Source organism: Cherax quadricarinatus, chromosome 65 (assembly GCF_038502225.1).
Source record: "Cherax quadricarinatus isolate ZL_2023a chromosome 65, ASM3850222v1, whole genome shotgun sequence".
Classification (NCBI taxonomy): domain Eukaryota; kingdom Metazoa; phylum Arthropoda; class Malacostraca; order Decapoda; family Parastacidae; genus Cherax; species Cherax quadricarinatus.
Genome location: NC_091356.1, coordinates 1019394 through 1041230, shown reverse-complemented (window position 1 = coordinate 1041230; position 21837 = coordinate 1019394). Strand labels below are relative to the sequence as shown.

The 21837-nt window shown below is 38.6% G+C and overlaps 1 protein-coding gene across 7 annotated transcripts; it reads right to left on the bottom strand.

The window, feature by feature from the left end:
* Positions 1-3027: 3027 nt before the first annotated feature.
* On the bottom strand, positions 3028-21139 carry LOC128700561 (small ribosomal subunit protein eS12). 7 transcript variants are annotated; one of them, XM_070098842.1, is made up of 6 exons: positions 21043-21139; positions 19399-19436; positions 16615-16746; positions 12989-13193; positions 3409-3484; positions 3028-3235 (listed from the first exon to the last, which is right to left on the bottom strand). In XM_070098842.1, the coding sequence occupies exons 2-5, from the start codon at positions 19413-19415 to the stop codon at positions 3419-3421; spliced, it is 420 nt and encodes a 139-aa protein (XP_069954943.1). In that variant the 5' UTR covers positions 19416-19436; positions 21043-21139; the 3' UTR covers positions 3028-3235; positions 3409-3418. The 7 variants fall into 7 exon arrangements, with proteins under 7 accessions (XP_069954943.1, XP_069954944.1, XP_069954942.1 ...); XM_070098843.1 differs by having other exon boundaries at positions 21019-21114; XM_070098841.1 differs by lacking the exon at positions 21043-21139 and adding an exon at positions 20747-20866 and having other exon boundaries at positions 3028-3249.
* Positions 21140-21837: the final 698 nt, after the last annotated feature.

The window sequence follows — 21837 nt, the reverse complement described above, 5'->3', positions numbered from 1 at the left end:
TGGTTTTTAATACTTGACGTGCTGTTGGAGTGTGAGCAAAGTAACATTTATGAAGGGGTTCAGGGAAACCGGCAGGCTGGACTCGAGTCCTGGAGATGGGAAGTACAGTGCCTGCACTCTGAAGGAGGGGTGTTAATGTTGCAGTTTAAACTAGTGTAAAGCACCCTTCTGGCAAGACAGTGATGGAGTGAATGATGGTGAAACTTTTTCTTTTTCGGGCCACCCTGCCTTGGTGGGAATCGGCCAGTGTGATAATAAATAATAATAAATAGTGAGGCTGAGGTTAGGGTGTGTAGAAGAGAGGGAGACTACTTCCCGGTAAAAGTAGGTCTTAGACAGGGATGTGTAATGTCACCATGGTTGTTTAATATATTTATAGATGGGGTTGTAAAAGAAGTAAATGCTAGGGTGTTCAGGAGAGGGGTGGGATTAAATTATTGGGAATCAAATTCAAAATGGGAATTAACACAGTTACTTTTTGCTGATGATACTGTGCTTATGGGAGATTCTAAAGAAAAATTGCAAAGGTTAGTGGATGAGTTTGGGAATGTGTGTAAAGGTAGAAAGTTGAAAGTGAACATAGAAAAGAGTAAGGTGATGAGGGTATCAAATGATTTAGATAAAGAAAAATTGGATATAAATTGGGGGAGGAGGAGTATGGAAGAAGTGAATGTTTTCAGATACTTGGGAGTTGGCGTGTCGGCGGATGGATTTATGAAGGATGAGGTTAATCATAGAATTGATGAGGGAAAAAAAGTGAGTGGTGCGTTGAGGTATATGTGGAGTCAAAAAACGTTATCTATGGAGGCAAAGAAGGGAATGTATGAAAGTATAGTAGTACCAACACTCTTATATGGGTGTGAAGCTTGGGTGGTAAATGCAGCAGCGAGGAGATGGTTGGAGGCAGTGGAGATGTTCTGTCTAAGGGCAATGTGTCGTGTAAATATTATGCAAAAAATTTGGAGTGTGGAAATTAGGAAAAGGTCTGGAGTTAATAAAAGCATTAGTCAGAGGGCAGAAGAGGGGTTGAGGTGGTTTGGTCATTTAGAGAGAATGGATCAAAGTAGAATGACATGGAAAGCATATAAATCTATAGGGGAAGGAAGGCGAGGTAGGGGTCGTCCTTGAAAGGGTTGGAGAGAGGGGATAAAGGAGGTTTTGTGGGCAAGGGGCTTGGACTTCCAGCAAGCGTGCGTGAGCGTGTTAGATAGGAGTGAATGGAGACGAATGGTACTTGGGACCTGACGATCTGTTGGAGTGTGAGCAGGGTAATATTTAGTGAAGGGATTCAGGGAAACCGGTTATTTTCATATAGTCGGACTTGAGTCCTGGAAATGGGAAGTACAATGCCTGCACTTTAAAGGAGGGGTTTGGGATATTGGCAGTTTGGAGGGATATGTTGTGTATCTTTATATGTGTATGCTTCTAGACTGTTGTATTCTGAGCACCTCTGCAAAAGCAGTGATAATGTGCGAGTGTGGTGAAAGTGTTGAATGATGATGAAAGTATTTTCTTTTTGGGGATTTTCTTTCTTTTTTGGGTCACCCTGCCTCGGTGGGAGACGGCCGACTTGTTGAAAAAAAAAAAAAAAATATATATATATATATATATATATATATATATATCCTAGGTAGTAGGTTGGTAGACAGCAACCACCCAGGGAGGTACTACCGTCCTGCCAAGTGAGTGTAAAACGTAAGCCTGTAATTGTTTTACACGATGGTAGGATTGCTGGTGTTTTTTCTGTCTCATAAACATGCAAGGTTTCAGGTACGTCTTGCTACTTCTGCTTACACTTAGGTCACACTACACATATATGTACAAGCATATGTATACACACCCCTCTGGGTTTTCTTCTATTTTCTTACTAGCTCTTGTTCTTGTTTATTTCCTCTTATCTCCATGGGGAAGTGGAACAGAATTCTTCCTCCGTAAGCTATGCGTGTTGTAAGAGGCGACTAAAATGCCAGGAGCAAGGGGCTAGTAACCCCTTCTCCTGTATATATTACTAAATGTGAAAGGAGAAACTTTTGTTTTTCCTTTTGGGCCACCCCGCCTCGGTGGGATACGGCTGGTGTGTTGAAAGAAAGAAAGATATATATATATATATTATATATTATATATATATGCATGCATGCTTGTACATGCATGTGTAGTGTGACGTAAGTAGAAGTAGCAAGATGCACCTGAACTCTTGCATGTTTACGAGACAAAAAGACACACCAGCAATCCTACCATCATGTGCAACAATTACAGGCTTTCGTTTTACACTCACTTGGTAGGATGGTAGTACCTCCCTGGGCGGTTGCTGTCTACCAACCTACTGCCTAGGAAAAATATTACTCATACTATAAAACAATAAAGGAAACCATTTTTTTTTTTTCAACAAACTGGCCATATTCCACCAAGGCAGGGTGGGATGCAGCAGAAGGGGTTACTAGCTCCTTGCTCCCGGCATTTTAGTCGCCTGTTACAACACACATGGTTTGTGGAGGAAGTCTTCTGTTCCACTTCCCCACGGAGATAAGAGGAAATAAACAAGAACAAGAACTAGAAAGAAAATGGAAGAAAACTCAGAGGGGTGTGTATATATATGCTTGTACGTGTATGTGTAGTGTGACCTAAGTGTAAGAAGCAGCAGCAAGATGTACCTGAAATCTTGCATGTAATGGATTAATTGGGGAAAGTAGGTGGCCAGTAATGGCAATCGCAGACAGAGCAGAGACTGTTTTGCTGTAATTCTAACAATAATTGACAATTCTGTAAGCAACTGACGTCTACCGTTTGTAAATCAACTGACCCAGCGGATTTTGTTCCATATTTCTAGTCTGTTATATCAAGGTCTGTTGTATGGATGGTTTACTGCATTTGCATTACCTTCTAATCACTACTCTATACTAATTCCTTTAACTTAGGAAATGGATACTGACTTCCATTTATGATATTTGCATTAGCTGTATCATGTTCATGTACCCTTGTATAAGTGATAATTTGAACCACAAAGTGAACAGCAGTGAAAACAAATAATTTTAAATTTATTATTTATTATTTTTTTTTACTTCAGTATGAAAATGTAGAACCATTATTATTATTATTATTATAATTAAAACTAAGCACTAAACCCACAAGGGTCATACAGCGCTGACATGTGGAGCCATTAAAATGCAAAGCAGGATCAAGCAGCTCTGATATGCTATTGAACTAGTTCAACTTTTGGGTTTTTGTCTCTGGATACCTGAGGAAACAAGACTGAGATTAAAATGACAAAATACTGTCCATTTAAACAAAATCAATAAGCAAAAGTTCAGTCATTAAATCAGCTTAATTAAACAACATGGGGATTTCTGCAGATTATTTCATCACCATATGTAATTAAACCTGAGTGAATTTATATGCAAAAATACTTACACAAACAATTTCACTGTCCTTTGCTCTTGAAATACTCAGTGACAACATCATGAGCCTGGGTTTCTTTACCATAGTCCTAAAACAAAAAAATGGTTCATTTTTATGTACTGTATATACTAGAGTATAGCTCTAGAATATACCTCTAGTATATGCTCTGTGCAAAAAGAAACAGTCTCCTAAGTTCAACCTAGCAAATACTATACAGGAAAAGCTAAAATAGTGTAAAACCAATTGAGCTATGTGCTGGAGCCCCTATATCAAAGTCAGTGAAGAGTACAGCTTGATCCAGGCAAAAACAAAGGTAGTATTTTAATCTAATAAGAATTAAGGAGCACTGCAATACACTTACTGACCAATGCTCGAAATAATGGATACAAATTAGATCATAGGAAAGCTCTGTTGTGGCAGGATAAGTGTAGATAAGTTTAACAAACTAAACAGTCTGGACAGATGCACGAGTGAGAATGGTTGGGTGAGAGCTAGATCTACACACTACACATGCATGTACACATTTATTTATACACACTCATCTGAGTTTTCTTTGATTTTATCTTAATAGTTCTTGGTCTTATTACTTTTCCTTTTATATCCATGGGGAAGTGGAATAAGAATCTTTCCTCCGTAAGCCATGCGTGTTGTAAAAGTCAACCAAAATGCTGGGAACAATGGGCTAGTAACCCCTTTTCCTGTAAAGATTACTAAAAAGAATAAGAAGTAGAAAATTGTCAAAGTGGGAAGTCTGAATGTGCGTGGATGTTGTGCAAATGATAAGAAAGAGATGATTGTGGATGTTATGAATGAGAAGAAGCTGGATGTCCTGGCTTTAAGTGAAACAAAGCTGAAGGGGGTGGGAGAGTTTCAATGGAGAGGAACAAATTAGGTCAGGGGTTTCAAATAGAGTTAGAGCTAAAGGAGTAGCAATAATGTTGAAGGATAAGCTAGGGCAGGAAAAGAGGGACTATAAATGTATTAATTCAAGGATTATGTGGAGTAAAATAAAGATTGGATGTGAAAAGTGGGTTATAGTTAGCGTGTATGCACCTGGAGAAGAGAGAAATGTAGAGGAGAGAGAGAGATTTTGGGAAATGTTGAGGGAATGCGTGGGGAGTTTTGAATCAAGTGTGAGAGTAATAGTGGTTGGGGATTTCAATGCTAAAGTGGGTAAAAATGTTATGGAGGGAGTAGTAGGTAAATTTGGGGTGCCAGGGGTAAATGTAAATGGGGAGCCTTTAATTGAGCTATGTGTGGAAAGAGATTTGGTAATAGGTAATACATATTTTATGAAAAAGAGGATAAATAAATATACAAGGTATGATGAAGCACATAATGAAAGTAGTTTGTTAGATTATGTATTGGTGGATAAAAGGTTGATGGGTAGGCTCCAGGATGTACATGTTTATAGAGGGGCAACTGATATATCAGATCATTATTTAGTTGTAGCTACAGTTAGAGTAAGAGGTAGATGGGGAAAGAGGAAGGTGGCAACAACAAGTAAGAGGGAGGTGAAAGTGTATAAACTAAGGGAGGAGGAAGTTCGGGTGAGATATAAGTGACTATTGGCAGAAACGTGGGCTAGTGCAAAGATGAGTAGTGGGGGGTTGAAGAGGGTTGGAATAGTTTTAAAAATGCAGTATTAGAATGTGGGGCAGAAGTTTGTGGTTATAGGAGGGTGGGGGCAGGAGGTAAGAGGAGTGATTGGTGGAATGATGAAGTAAAGGGTGTGATAAAAGAGAAAAAGTTAGCTTATGAGAGGTTTTTACAAAGCAGAAGTGTTATAAGAAGAGCAGAGTATATGGAGAGTAAAGGAATGGTGAAGAGAGTGGTGAGAGAGTGCAAAAGGAGAGCAGATCATAGAGTGGGAGAGGCACTGTCAAGAAATTTTAATGAAAATAAGAAAAAATTTTGGTGTTAAACAAGTTAAGAAAGCCTAGGGAAAGTATGGATTTGTCAGTTAAAAACAGAGTAGGGGAATTAGTAGATGGGGAGAGGGAGGTATTAGGTAGATGGCGAGAATATTTTGAGCAACTTTTAAATGTTAAGGAAGAAAGGGAGGCGGTAATTTCATGCACTGGCCAGGGAGGTATACTATCTTTTAGGAGGGAAGAAGAGCAGAATGTAAGCGTGGGGGAGGTACGTGAGGCATTACGTAGAATGAAAGGGGGTAAAGCAGCTAGAACTGATGGGATCATGACAGAAATGTTAAAAGCAGGGGGAGATACAGTGTTAGAGTGGTTGGTACTTTTACTTAATAAATGTATGAGAGAGAGGAAGGTACCTAGGGATTGGCAGAGAGCATGTATAGTCCCGTTATATAAAGGGAAAGGGGACAAGAGAGATTGTAAAAATTATAGAGGAATAAGTTTACTGAGTATACCAGGAAAAGTGTATGATAGGGTTATAATTGAAAGAATTAGAGGTAAGACAGAATGTAGGATTGCGGATGAGCAAGGAGGTTTCAGAGTGGGTAGGGGATGTGTAGATCAAGTGTTTACATTGAAGCATATATGTGAACAGTATTTAGATAAAGGTAGGGAAGTTTTTATTGCATTTATGGATTTAGAAAAGGCATATGATAGAGTGGATAGAGGAGCAATGTGGCAGATGTTGCAAGTATATGGAATAGGTGGTAAGTTACTAAATGCTGTAAAGAGTTTTTATGAGTATAGTAAGGCTCAGGTTAGGGTGTGTAGAAGAGAGGGAGACTACTTTCCGGTAAAAGTAGGTCTTAAACAGAGATGTGTAATGTCACCATGGTTGTTTAATATATTTATAGATGGGGTTGTAAAAGAAGTAAATGCTAGGGTGTACGGGAGAGGGGTGGGATTAAATTATGGGGAATCAAATTCAAAATGGGAATTGACACAGTTACTTTTTGCTGATGATACTGTGCTTATGGGAGATACTTGAGAGTTGACGTGTCGGCGGATGGATTTATGAAGGATGAGGTTAATCATAGAATTGATGAGGGAAAAAAGGTGAGTGGTGCGTTGAGGTATATGTGGAGTCAAAAATCGTTATCTATGGAGGCAAAGAAGGTAATGTATGAAAGTATATTAGTACCAACACTCTTATATGGGTGTGAAGCTTGGGTGGTAAATGCAGCAGCGAGGAGACGGTTGGAGGCAGTGTAGATGTCCTGTCTAAGGGCAATGTGTGGTGTAAATATTATGCAGAAAATTCGGAGTATAGAAATTAGGAAAAGGTGTGGAGTTAATAAAAGTATTAGTCAGAGGGCAAAAGAGGGGTTGTTGAGGTGGTTTGGTCATTTAGAGAGAATGGATCAAAGTAGAATGACATGGAAAGCACATAAATCTATAGGGGTTGTCCTCGAAAGGTTGGAGCGAGGGGGTAAAGGAGGTTTTGTGGGCGAGGGGCTTGGACTTCCAGCAAGCATGCGTGAGCATGTTAGATAGGAGTGAACGGAGACAAATGGTACTTGGGACCTGACGATCTGTTGGAGTGTGAGCAGGGTAATATTTAGTGAGGGATTCAGGGAAACCGGTTATTTTCATATAGTCGGACTTGAGTCCTGGAAATGGGAAGTACAATGCCTGCACTTTAAAGGAGGGGTTTTGGGATATTGGCAGTTTGGAGGGATATGTTGTGTATCTTTATACGTATATGCTTCTAAACTGTTGTATTCTGAGCACCTCTGCAAAAACAGTGATAATGTGTGAGTGTGGTGAAAGTGTTGAATGATGATGAAAGCATTTTCTTTTTGGGGATTTTCTTTTTTTTTTGGGTCATCCTGCCTCGGTGGGAGATGGCCGACTTGCTGAAAATAAATAAATAAATAAATAAATATATATATATATATATATATATATATATATATATATATATATATATATATATATATATATATATATATATATATATATATATATATATATATATATAAATATATATAAACCTGGTCTGTTAGTAGTTATAGATGAATGGAATCATCTATAACTAATCAGTTCCAGCTGCTTTACCTCCTTTCATTCTACGTAATGCCTCGCGTACCTCCCCCACACTTACATTCTGCTCTTCTTCACTCCTAAAAGATGGTATACCTCCCTGACCAGTGCATGAAATTACCGCCTCTCTTTCTTCCTTAACATTTAAAAGTTCCTCAAAATATTCTCGCCATCTACCTAATACCTCCATCTCCCCATCTACTAACTCCCCTACTCTGTTTTTAACTGACAAATCCATACTTTCCCTAGGCTTTCTAAACTTGTTTAACTCACTCCAAAATTTTTTCTTATTTTCATTAAAATTTCTTGACAGTGCCTCTCCCACTCTATCATCTGCTCTCCTTTTGCACTCTCTCACCAATCTCTTCACCTTTCTTTTACTCTCCATATACTCTGCTCTTCTTATAACACTTCTGCTTTGTAAAAACCTCTCATAAGCTACCCTTTTCTCTTTTATCACACCCTTTACTTCATCATTCCACCAATCACTCCTCTTTCCTCCTGCCCCCACCCTCCTATAACCACAGACTTCTGCCCCACATTCTAATACTGCCTTTTTAAAACTATTCCAACCCTCTTCAACCCCCCCACTACTCATCTTTGCACTAGCCCACCTTTCTGCCAATAGTCGCTTATATCTCACCCAAACTTCCTCCTCCCTTAGTTTATACACTTTCACCTCCCTCTTACTTGTTGTTGCCACCTTCCTCTTTTCCCATCTACCTCTTACTCTAACTGTAGCTACAACTAAATAATGATCCGATATATCAGTTGCCCCTCTATAAACATGTACATCCTGGAGCCTACCCATCAACCTTTTATCCACAATACATAATCTAATAAACTACTTTCATTACGTGCTACATCATACCTTGTACATTTATTTATCCTCTTTTTCATAAAATATGTATTTGTAGGTAGTAGGTTGGTAGGCAGCAACCACCCAGGGAAGTACTACCGTCCTGCCAGATGACTGTGAAACAGAAACCTGTAACTGTTTTGCATGATGGTAGGATTGCTGGTTTCTTTTTCTGTCTCATAAACACACTAGATAACAGGGATATCTTGCTACTCCAACTTACACTTTGGTCACACTTCACAGACACGCACATGCATACGTATATATATACATACATCTAGGTTTTTCTCCTTTTTCTAAATAGCTCTTGTTCTTATTTCTTCTATTGTCCATGGTGAAGTGGAAAAGAATCTTTCCTCTGTAAGGCATGCATGTCGTATGAGGCGACTAAAATGCCGGGAGCAATGGGCTAGTAACCCCTTCTCCTGTAGACATTTACTAAAAAAGAGAAGAAAAACTTTATAAAACTGGGATGCTTGAATGTGCGTGGATGTAGTGCGGATGATAAGGAACACATGATTGCTGATGTTATGAATGAAAAGAAGTTGGATGTCCTGGCCCTAAGCGAAACAAAGCTGAAGGGGGTAGGGGAATTTCGGTGGGGGAAAATAAATGGGATTAAATCTGGAGTATCTGAGAGAGTTAGAGCAAAGGAAGAGGTAGCAGTAATGTTGAAGGATCAGTTGTGGAAGGAGAAAAGAGAATATGAATGTGTAAATTCAAGAATTATGTGGATTTAAGTAAAGGTTGGATGCGAAAAGTGAGTCATAATAAGCGTGTATGCACCTGGATAAGAGAGGAATGTAGAGGAGAGAGAGAGATTTTGGGAGATGTTAAGTGAATGTATAGGAGCCTTTGAACCAAGTGAGAGAATAATAGTGGTAGGGGACCTGAATGCTAAAGTAGGAGAAACTTTTAGAGGGTGTGGTAGGTAAGTTTGGGGTGCCAGGTGTAAATGATAATGGGAGCCCTTTGATTGAACTTTGTATAGAAAGGGGTTTAGTTATAGGTAATACATATTTTAAGAAAAAGAGGATAAATAAGTATACAAGATATGATGTAAGGTGAAATGAGAGTAGTTTGTTGGATTATGTATTGGTAGATAAAAGACTGTTGAGTAGACTTCAGGATGTACATGTTTATAGAGGGGCCACAGATATATCAGATCACTTTCTAGTTGTAGCTACACAGAGTAAAAGGTAGATGGGATACAAGGAGAATAGAAGCATCAGGGAAGAGAGAGGTGAAGGTTTATAAACTAAAAGAGGATGCAGTTAGGGTAAGATATAAACAGCTATTGGAGGATAGATGGGCTAATGAGAGCATAGGCAATGGGGTCGAAGAGGTATGGGGTAGGTTTAAAAATGTAGTGTTAGAGTGTTCAGCAGAAGTTTGTGGTTACAGGAAGGTGGGTGTGGGAGGGAAGAGGAGCAATTGGTGGAATGATGATGTAAAGAGAGTAGTAAGGGAGAAAAAGTTAGCATATGAGAAGTTTTTACAAAGTAGAAGTGATGCAAGGAGGGAAGAGTATATGGAGAAAAAGAGAGAGGTTAAGAGAGTGGTGAAGCAATGTAAAAAGAGCAAATGAGAGAGTGGGTGAGATGTTATCAACAAATTTTGTTGAAAATAAGAAAAAGTTCTGGAGTGAGATTAACAAGTTAAGGAAGCCTAGAGAACAAATGGATTTGTCAGTTGAAAATAGGAGAGGAGAGTTATTAAATGGAGAGTTAGAGGTATTGGGAAGATGGAGGGAATATTTTGAGGAATTGTTAAATGTTGAAGATAGGGAAGCTGTGATTTTGTGTATAGGGCAAGGAGGAATAACATCTTGTAGGAGTGAGGAAGAGCCAGTTGTGAGTGTGGGGGAAGTTAGTGAGGCAGTAGGTAAAATGAAAGGGGGTAAGGCAGCTGGGATTGATGAGATAAAGATAGAAATGTTAAAAGCAGGTGGGGATACAGTTTTGGAGTGGTTGGTGCAATTATTTAATAAATGTATGGAAGAGGGTAAGGTACCTAGGGATTGGCAGAGAGCATGCATAGTTCCTTTGTATAAAGGCAAAGGGGACAAAAGAGAGTGCAAAAATTATAGGGGGATAAGTCTGTTGAGTATACCTGGTAAAGTGTATGATAGAGTTATTATTGAAAGAATTAAGAGTAAGACGGAGAATAGGATAGCAGATGAACAAGGAGGCTTTAGGAAAGGTAGGGGATGTGTGGACCAGGTGTTTACAGTGAAACATATAAGTGAACAGTATTTAGATAAGGCTAAAGAGGTCTTTGTGGCATTTATGGATTTGGAAAAGGCATATGACAGGGTGGATAGGGGGGCAATGTGGCAGATGTTGCAGGTGTATGGTGTAGGAGGTAGGTTACTGAAAGCAGGGAAGAGTTTTTATGAGGATAGTGAGGCTCAAGTTAGAGTATGTAGGAAAGAGGGAAATTATTTCCCAGTAAAAGTAGGTATTAGACAAGGATGTGTGATGTCACCGTGGTTGTTTAATATATTTATAGATGGGGTTGTAAGAGAAATAAATGTGAGGGTCTTGGCAAGAGGCGTGGAGTTAAAAGATAAAGAATCACACAAAGTGGGAGTTGTCACAGTTGCTCTTTGCTGATGAAACTGTGTTCTTGGGAGATTCTGAAGAGAAGTTGCAGAGATTGGTGGATGAATTTGGTAGGGTGTGCAAAAGAAGAAAATTAAAAGTGAATACAGGAAAGAGTAAGGTTATGAGGATAACAAAAAGTTTAGGTGATGAAAGATTGGATATCAGATTGGAGGGAGAGAGTATGGAGGAGGTGAATGTATTCAGATATTTGGGAGTGGACGTGTCAGCAGATGGGTCTATGAAAGATGAGGTGAATCATAGAATTGATGAGGGGAAAAGGGTGAGTGGTGCACTTAGGAGTCTGTGGAGATGTCATGTCTGAGGGCAATGTCTGAGGGCAATGTGTGGTGTGAATATAATGCAGAGAATTCGTAGTTTGGAATTTAGGAGGAGGTGCGGGATTACCAAAACTGTTGTCCAGAGGGCTGAGGAAGGGTTGTTCAGGTGGTTCGGACACGTAGAGAGAATGGAGCGAAACAGAGTGACTTCAAGAGTGTATCAGTCTGTAGTGGAAGGAAGGCGGGGTAGGAGTCGGCCTAGGAAAGGTTGGAGGGAGGGGGTAAAGGAGGTTTTGTGTGCGAGGGGCTTGGACTTCCAGCAGGCATGCGTGAGCGTGTTTGATAAGAGTGAATGGAGACAAATGGTTTTTAATACTTGACGTGCTGTTGGAGTGTGAGCAAAGTAACATTTATGAAGGGGTTCAGGGAAACCGGCAGGCCGGACTTGAGTCCTGGAGATGGGAAGTACAGTGCCTGCACTCTGAAGGAGGGGTGTTAATGTTGCAGTTTAAAAACTGTAGTGTAAAGCACCCTTCTGGGAAAACAGTGATGGAGTGAATGATGGTGAAAGTTCTTCTTTTTCGGGCCACCCTGCCTTGGTGGGAATCGGCCAGTGTGATAATAATAAAAAAAAAATGTATTGCTTATTACCAAATCTCTTTCTACACATAGCTCAATAAAAGGCTCCCCATTTACATTTACCCCTGGCACCCCAAATTTCCCTACTACTCCCTCCATAACATTTTTACCCACTTAGCATTGAAATCCCCAACCACCATTACTCTCACACTTGATTCAAAACTCCCCACGCATTCACTCAACATTTCCCAAAATCTCTCTCTCTCCTCTACAGTTCTCTCTTCTCCAGGTGCATACACGCTTATTATAACCCACTTTTCACATCCAATCTTTATTTTGCTCCACATAATCCTTGAATTAATACATTTATAGTCCCTCTTTTCCTGCCATAGCTTATGCTTCAACATTATTGCTACTCCTTTAGCTCTAACTCTATTTGAAACCCCTGACCTAATTTGTTCCTCTCCATTGAAACTCTCCCACCCCCTTCAGCTTTGTTTCACTTAAAGCCAGGACATCCAGCTTCTTCTCATTCATAACATCCACAATCATCTCTTTCTTATCATTTGCACAACATCCACGCATATTCAGACTTCCCACTTTGACAATTTTCTTCTTCTTATTCTTTTTAGTAATCTTTACAGGAAAAGGGGTTACTAGCCCATTGTTCCCGGCATTTTAGTTGACTTTTACAACACGCATGGCTTACGGAGGAAAGATTTTTATTCCACTTCCCCATGGATATAAAAGGAAAAGTAATAAGACCAAGAACTATTAAGATAAAATCAAAGAAAACTCAGATGAGTGTGTATAAATAAACGTGTACATGGATGTGTAGTGTGACCTAAGTGTAAGTAGAAGTAGCAAGACATACCTGTAATCTTGCATATTTATGAGACAGACAAAAGACACCAGCAATCCTACCATCATGTAAAACAATTACAGGCTTTCGTTTTACACTCACTTGGCAGGACGGTAGTACCTCCCTGGGTGGTTGCTGTCTACCAACCTACTACTATTTTTTTTTTTTTTTTTTTACATATTAAGGGTATAAAAAATCATGTTTTCTAACATTAAGGGTAATAAAAGTCATATTTTCTAGCATTACGAGTTGCATAAATCATACTATGAGGACTGAGAACTGGCTGCAATAATCTAACTCTTCAGCACCATGTAGCACAAATTTGTAGCCTTTACCTTTGCTAATATCTAAAATAAGAATAAAAATTACATTGAGGAATCTGTAGAGGATAGGTGGCAATAAAAGAAAGCCTTGCAATAATAGCCAGTACTTACAGTAACAACAAGACAAGAGCAGCCTACAATCTTGCGAGCCTTCCCTTCACGGTCAATCTTGCAGAGACCAGCCCATTCCCCCAACATTTTATTTGAGTCAACTTTCAGGAGCTTGATCTGATGCTCCTGGCAGAGAGCCTCAACAAGTTTTGAGTAACCAGGCTCATCACAGTTATTTGCTAACAAGCACAGAAGAGCCTTGCGCCTGTTACAGAAAAAAATCAAAGTCATTTTAAACGGTGTTTAAATGTCAACTAATGTCATGCTATTGATAATTATTAATACCATTAGTAAAGTATACCTATTTAGTGCCACTAGTGCTGTGTGACCACTGAATACCTTCAGGAGTTATGCTAATAACTTCTGGAATAAATGAGCAAGTTTCATATAAGGGCATATAGAACAGCCAATGTTATGCCCACAAAATGACGGAAATGGCATGGGTTCACTAGCTAATGGAATGAGTAAAAGACATCTTCCAATCTTGCAGTTTATTGTAAAAAAAGGTGTACACAAAGGAGCTGGGGCCACACATGTCTGCTTCATCATAGTACCAGATTTGATTGAGCTGCCAGTAGGCCAAAGCCTCAAGGTAAGCTTGGGGAATACAAGCCTACCACATATGGATCAACACAGCATTTCAACTACAAGGGCAAGAATGCTATGTCCAGCTGTAAGATTCTGCCAGACCAATGGTTATACACTGCTAACAGCTCAGCTCCACTGCAGCTGGGCAACCTCACATAGCAGCAGCAATGTTAATCATCAATACACAAGGAGCATGGGCTGCAACTTAAAACTAGTATATAGCTCAAGTTAAACAATTCAAGTCAGACACACAGTCAAGTAATGCAAAAAGTATTCAACACAGATACATAATCAACAATAAATCAATCCTAAATGACTCGATAATTGACTGGCAAATCTTTCGACAAATTCTAGATGAAAATATTTACAAAAGGAAAGTGAAAAGAAGGCGACTACAATCTGTCGAAATCCAGAGTTTGTGGAAGACAAGACACTGAGTCTTGTCTTTATGTCTTTACACTGCCATATGAAAAATTAAAATACAGCACTACACAGAAAAACTAAATTATTAAGCCTGCAAGAGCAGGGTACTAAACAATGGTTATTACAAGGGCTATGGCTAGATGTGGGGCCACAGTCTAATTGTGTTGTACTTATTTATAGCTACATACATTGATATATACAGTATACAAGAAATTGTTTCATCTTTCAAAGGATACTTAAAATTGTTAATATACAAAGAAATTCTAAATATATTACACAAGTGGCATAAGCAGAGTAAGCATCAGATGGAACACTGGCACTCAAAGATGCTACGTCCAAGTCTGTGATAACAGATACAACGTTCTTTGGTCTCAGGGTCATTAGTCATCTAGAAATGAGAACATACTGACAAACAATACAGCCGCATGGAACACTGCATGGGTACAGTCACAAAAGCAACGTAGGACAGCAGACAATCACAAAGCAATGCAAGGTGGCACATAGTCACACAGAGTATCAAGTATGGCAGGGCTCAAAAATTGTGCTACAACACATTCTTAAGCCTGCAAGTTACCTTCAACAACTACATGGTCACCTAAAACATTGAAGCACAACATTTGACACTCAAATGAGTTACTAGTCACTAAAGAGGATGTCCTCCTGCAGGCAACGTGTGACAATCACAGGAAAAGGCATCACGAATTCAAGTAGCCTCTTTCCGACAGGCTATCCCCTGTAGAGTAACTACTTGAATTAGCAGCCATTAAAGGACAGGTCGACCAGAACCTCGGTCTGTCTTGAGTGTCTGCCAACACCTGAGGCATCCTCAAAAATTCCTACAGAAACAAGCTGTAACATCAGGTCTCCAGATGGGTAACAAAACATCACCAGTGCCTGTCATTGGATAATGCTACTGGCAAAACGTACAGGTCTGCATGTCCCAAGAGCTCAACCACCAATTTCATCATTACCAATATTTCTGGGAGCTTGGGGCAAATAGCCTGATCGAAGCATCCCATAGTCTCAGGTCTAGATAGATGGAGTACACACACACATTCACAAACCAAGTGCCTAGGGCACTTGGTTTGTTGCATTGTGACCAAGTGTCCTAGGCATTTGGTTACAGTGCAATAAAAGAAGCACTTATTGTACAGGCTGCCAACAGATGGGTAACATATACACTTATAAACTAAAATAAACATTTGAGAAGCAACTGGGGAAATACTACACCTAGAATGTAGGCAATCAGTGATTGCACAAGACCCAATAGAATAGTAGTCTATTCCTCTTACTCAAAAAAGTACATATAGTACTTACAAGTAGAGAACAAGGTCTCTAAAAAATGAAACTGACAAATTCACAATCCTAAAAAAAATAATAAAACACAATCCATAGTAAAACAGTGATATCTAATTCACACAAGAGAAAAACACAAGTGACATGAAGGTGACTTCCCAAGCACAGTTATACAAATAGATCCAGGAAAATTAAAGTTGCCAGTGGTTGTCACAACACTCAGCTTGTAACTTATGCAAAACAGCTAACAAATAGCATTAGAAACAACAACAAAAAAGAAATAAAACTTGTACAGGTAACAGGGGAAAAAAAATAGTGTAATCCTGGAAGTCCTACAATTAATCAAGGAAAGAAAGAAAAAAAAAAAGAGGGGGGGGGAGTGCAATATCAGCACTAGTCAAAAGCAAGGCTTAATTGCAGAATATTTTCCATAAATTTACAAGACACACTGAAGAACTGGGCGTGTAATATCAGTACAGGGTATCATGGAAGAGGTACACAAGTATCTTCAAGAATAATAATAATAATAATAATAATGTAATAATAGGACTGTAGCAGGTAAAACAAAAATTAAATAAAAGCTGGAAGTGAAACAACAGTCTTAAAAATACAAACTAAAAAAAGACATAGTAAACTATAAAACAAAAAAGTATAGTTATCAAACAACAGCATCAGTAATAGTGAAAATAGCACTAAACGATGTCACTTAACAGCATCAAGAAATGAAATGCACAATGGTGCTCAAGCAGTGCCCTTGAAAAATTAAGTCACAGAGCACAGTTCTAGATAAGGTTAGAGCGCAACTGCAAAATAAATACACATATCAGCACTGAGTGTAACCCTAGGTAGAGAAAAAAATCACCAAACAGTGCCAAATATAAGTGTCTGTACTGTGGAATGCAAAAAAATAACAAAAACAATACTTGTGAGGGAAAAGGTACACTAAAACTAGGGACAGTTAGATAGCATCAATAAGGGAAGCACAGTACACAGCATTACTAACAATTTTCTTATAGTATGCACACTCACCACACAGACCCATTCTCTTATGTCTAAGCCAAAATTTACAGCTCACAGCATATCTGAAGATGGACACTAACCCCAACAATGTGTATCTACATTGGAGACAGTGAAAAGGTTAAGAAAGAGGTCCTGAGGGAGCTTGTATAGATTATAATTTCTCTCTTTTCCTTACACAGTCCACATCACTGAACATCAAGATTCAGCCAAGTAATTCTAAATGTACTGACATGATGAGTAGAAAGTGAATCTCTAACCTAAAAATATATAAAATTTCACAAATTTTAATATTTTATTACTTGTCTAAAGCCTTCACAGCTTCATGGAGTCCACGAGCAAGACCATCAGCCATAAGAGCCTGCTTTAGCACTTCCTGGACTGCAGTATTCAGGTCCATGGGGCCACCAACTGCCATGGGAACACTAATATCTCTGAAAAGTAAAGTACTGTAGTGGTAAATTATACAGTAAAAATTTTAAAATCAATCAAAACAATCCACAATCTGAATACAGTGAACAGTAAATTTAACAGATTAATAGGGAAAGTAGGTGGCCAGAAATGGCACTTGTGGTGGATTGAGATGAGATTGTTTTGAAATGATCCTAGCAATAATGGACAATTCTGTGAACAATGAACATTGTCGATTGTTTCCAAAGTGAGGTCTATTAGATAGAGGGTTTACTGTATGTACCTTTGTATCAATATAATACTGTAATGTAACACTAATCCTCTGCTTTCAATGTTTATTATGCTAATTGCCGTAGTGCTAGGAATAAGATGGACGAGTTGAGATTAGTTGCTAGTGTAGGTAACATTGATGTATTTGCCTTAACTGAGACGTGGTTTAATTCAAAAAGTCGGGACATGCCTGCGGACTGTCATATTCAGGGTTTTTAATTGTTCCAAGAATATAGAAGTATTGGGAGGGGGGGTGGGGTGGCTGTTGCATAAAAACGGGTATTAAGTCTGAAGTAACACATACAGAGTCTGTTTGGATAGAATTTTCAGAGGGGCATGAAAAACTGATTTTAGGAGTGATATACCGTCCCCCTAACTACTATGGGAGGAAATTGTTAAGGCCACAAGGCACGATAATGTAGTAATTCTAGGAGACTTTAACTTTAGTATGTTGATTGGAATTTCTTGACTGGGAATTTAGAATCGTACGACTTCTTAGAAGTATTTCAGGATTGTTTTTTGAAGCAGTTTGTGACAGAACCTACAAGGGGAAATAACCTGCTTGACTTAGTTATGGCAAACAATGAATCCCTTGTTAATAATTTAGAAATTTCAGAGGAACTGGGTGCTAGCGACCACAAATCAATTACATTTAGTTGAATGGAAGTACGATAGTAGCGATAACTCACAGTCCCAGATTTTCGCTTAGCAGATTACGATGGGCTTAAAGAACACTTATCAAAACGTTCAATATGACAGTTTTCTGAACACTATACATGCTGCTCATATCCCATATAAAGAAATTAGATCAAATAGAAATGACCCAAAATGGATGAATAATAGGCTCAAATATCTTAGGGCATAAGAAAGGAATTTATAGGCGTATCAAAAGAGGTGAGGGTCATCTTATGAATCAGTATATTGACATTAAGAGGGACATTAAAAAGGGGATAAGAAAAGCTAAAAGGGACTATGAAATTAAAGTTGCTAGGGATTCTAAAACTAACCCAAAAAGTTTTTTCCAGGTCTATAGAACAAAAGTTAGAGATAAGATAGGTCCCCTTAAAAATAACTATGGGCACCTGACAATGAGAATGAAATGTGCTTGATTTTAAATAATTATTTTCTCTCAACACAGGAAGACACTAACAATATTCCAGTAATTAATTTTTACAGTGGGCTAGAAGAAGATTTATGTAACATCACAGTCACTAGTGAGATAAGATAGACAGACTGAAGCAAAATAAGTCGCCGGGTCCTGATAGGTTTTTTCAAGGGTTCTTAAGGAATGCAAAATGGAACTCTGTGAACCATTAACTAATATTTTTAATTTATCTCTTCAAACAGTGTAGCTGATATGTGGAAGATGGCTAATGTAACTCCTATTTTTAAAACAGGGGACAAGTCGTTACCGTCAAATTACCTCCCAATAAGCCTGACCTCAATTGTAGGCAAATTACTAGAGTCAATTATAGCTGAGATTATAAGAAGCCATCTCGATAAGCATTTGAAATGTACTCAATGGAGAGGCAACTACTTTCTTCAGTAAAGCTTTTGAGGCTGTTGACCACAATAAAGAATTTGATATTATTTACTTAGATTTTAGTAAGGCATAGAGTTCCGCACCATAGACTGTTAAAGAAAGTGGCAGCCCATGGCATTGGGGGAAAAGTGCTCTCGTGGATCGAGTCATGGCTCACTGATAGGAAGGAGAGAGTGTCCATAAATGGGGTTAAATCCGAGTGGGGATCTGTAACAAGTGGCGTTCCACAGGGACCGTTGTTGTTTATAATATATATCAATGATCTTGATGAGGGAATTACTAGTGATATGAGCAAATTCGCCGATGACACAAAGATAGGTAGGATAATTGATTCAAACGTAGATGTTATGGAACTTCAGGAGGACTTAAACAAACTCTATTCTTGGTCAGAAAAGTGGCAGATGCAGTTCAATGTAGATAAGTGCAAGGTTCAAGCTTGGGAGTGCCCATAACCCTAGTACTTATAAATTAAATGATGTAGAACTTAGCCATACAGATTGCGAAAAGGACTTGGGGGTTATGGTGAGCAGCAACCTTAAACCAAGACAGCAATGCCTAAGCGTACGTAATAAGGACATAATTATTTAGGAATGGCTCTTATAGTTTTTGGGCCTGTTCAAGCATTTACTCTTTTCACTACTGATATTTAGAAGGAAGCTATATATACAGTGTATATATACGTAATTTAGTGTACATGTTCAAAACTGATGCCCCATAAATTCAGAGGGGCATAAACTTTCCCAAATCAAATGACTTAAAATTATAAACAAGAAATCACAAAAACATCATTCATAGCAGTTTATGTTAACTTATAAGCAATTACGAGAAGTATCTGAGAATAAACAAATTACGATCATCTCACCCTTCCACGTCAGACATTCTGAACTACAGGACGTCCTCCTGAAAAACAAGTAATAATTTCTTAAAACCAATGTACACTAAATATTTTTAATGGTTGACAACATTTTTTTATTAAATTATATTTTTCTAAAAAAAGACACTATAGCAGTGCAAATATTTTATTGAGGATAACATTTCACCTAGAAATCAAGCTTTTATCAAGTCTAAAAAGAGCAATGGGTAAAGAAATACACATATAGGCAAAGCAATGATGTTGGAAGAGGTGCAGGCATCATCTATCAGGTTGGGTATCATAGTCTGCCAAGTAAGCATTTGAGCTGAAAATTCCCTACTTCTCTCCTCTGAAATAATAAGTTCAGCTCTAGACTAATCCATTGTGGGGGGTGATAAGATTTGCAATGGTTAACACTGGGAAACACATTCACCATCATTCATTCAGCTGCTGTCTGCCAGAAGTGTGCTGACATCACATTCAGATTGCCCTCTGATTACAACATCCACACCCATCCTTCGGAGTGCTGGCACTACCTCTGCCACCCCTAGAACTTGTCCAGCCTAGCTTTCCTGAATCCGTTCATAAATGTTACCTCTGATACACTCCAACAGTACGCCTATTAAAAACTCTCTCTCCATTTCCTCCTATCTAACAAACAACACAGGCCTGCTGGATGCTAAAGCCCAAAAACCTAAAATCATAATTCAAGTTTATTCTCTATAAGGGTTACAGTGTGGGGTTTACAGGTTTTGGATAATGTGTGGTTTACATGTTATAAAATACTAATTACAGAGGGGGCCTAGCCTGGCTAGGCATTTCGAGCAGACTTAGATTAATTCTTAACATTAAATCCTTACAGATTATGGTACTGCATACTTTCCCAGCAAACTCAACTCACAAGTAAAGGACTGGAGATTAGAGTTTAGTCCCGGATAAATTGAAATGTTGACAATATTCCTTTACACCTGCTCTCCCCGTTTATCTACCAATAAGTACCTAGGTACCCCAGTGTCCCGTGGCCTGGTTGGCAACGCTCTCGCCTCGCAGTGTCCTTGGTTCAATCACCGGCCGGGGGGACACATTGGGTGCGTTTCCTTTCACCTGATGTGTAAGGAAACACACCCAATAAGCTTTAATAATGAGTTAAAATATTTAAATATTTCTATATGGGACAAAGTGTTTGTATTAGAGCTCCAAACTTTAATATTACTCATATTTGACAGTAAATTATCACTTTACCGTCTTAAAACTACCTTAAAACCCTAATCTACCACATTAAGTACTATTCAGAGCACTCAAAAGTAGAGAAGCCAGGGAAAAAACTAACTTCAATAGTTATAAGTAAGGAACTTACGACCACTTTTCTTTTTTCTTCCTTTGTTTAAGGTTTACAGGGCCTTCAGAGCTTATGCCGTCCTGAGACCAGTTTCCCAGGTATGTTGAAGGTGCTGCTGCCATTTTACAGAATTCATTACCTTTGTAACTTGTGAGCTCATTACCTTTGTACCTAGTTCAGCTATCAAAACTTTGGGGGCCCAGTCCCTGGACCCATTACATACCTCTGTAATCTGTAAATACCTTTGTAACTTGTCATGATTGTGACCAGACCTACCTGGAGTTCATTACCTTTGTAAATTGTGAGTTCATTACCTCTGTAACTTGTTCAGCTATCAAAACTTTGGAGTCCAGTCCCTGGACCAATTATGTACCTCTGTAATCTTTTGACTACCGCCCACAGGATGGGTATGGGGTGCATAATAAACATATTAAACTAACTAACTAACTCAGATTCAGATCCTTTATTTCTATGTAAAGATTACAATGTGGGGTTTACATATTATAAAATATAATAATAATAATAATTATAAAGAAGGCCATTAGTATGCCTAGGTATGCCTAGGCTTTTCGGACAGTCAAATACTAGTAAGTAAGTAAGTAAATAAGTAAGTTTATTCAGGTATACACAAATACAGTTACATAGATTATCAAACATAGCAGCATATGTGTAGACAACCTAGGATAACCCAAAAAAGTCAGACAGAGTGACTTATTTCCATTGGGGTCCTTTTACCTTATTATTATAATATAGAAGTTATAATATTTTCTTATTATTCTATAATGAAGATAACATCTTATTTTTTTTTTTCAACAAGTCGGCCGTCTCCCACGGAGGCAGGGTGACCCAAAAAAGAAAGAAAATCCCCAAAAAGAAAATACTTTCATCATTCAACACTTTCACCACACTCGCACATTATCACTGTTTTTGCAGAGGTGCTCAGAATACAACAGTCTAGAAGCATACACATATAAAGATACACAACATATCCCTCCAAACTGCCAATATCCCAAACCCCTCCTTTAAAGTGCAGGCATTGTACTTCCCATTTCCAGGACTCAAGTCCGACTATATGAAAATAACCGGTTTCCCTGAATCCCTTCACTAAA

What these genes read in the sequence shown, in the direction of transcription:
- LOC128700561 (XM_070098842.1), bottom strand. An exon ending in GCTGTGAAGGCTTTAGACAA is followed by an intron (nt 13,194 to 16,614) that starts GTAATAAAATAT and finishes TTTCTGTAACAG; the next exon opens with GCGCAAGGCTCTTCTGTGCT. An exon ending in GCTCTTGTCTTGTTGTTACT is followed by an intron (nt 3,485 to 12,988) that starts GTAAGTACTGGC and finishes TTTTTGTTTTAG; the next exon opens with GACTATGGTAAAGAAACCCA.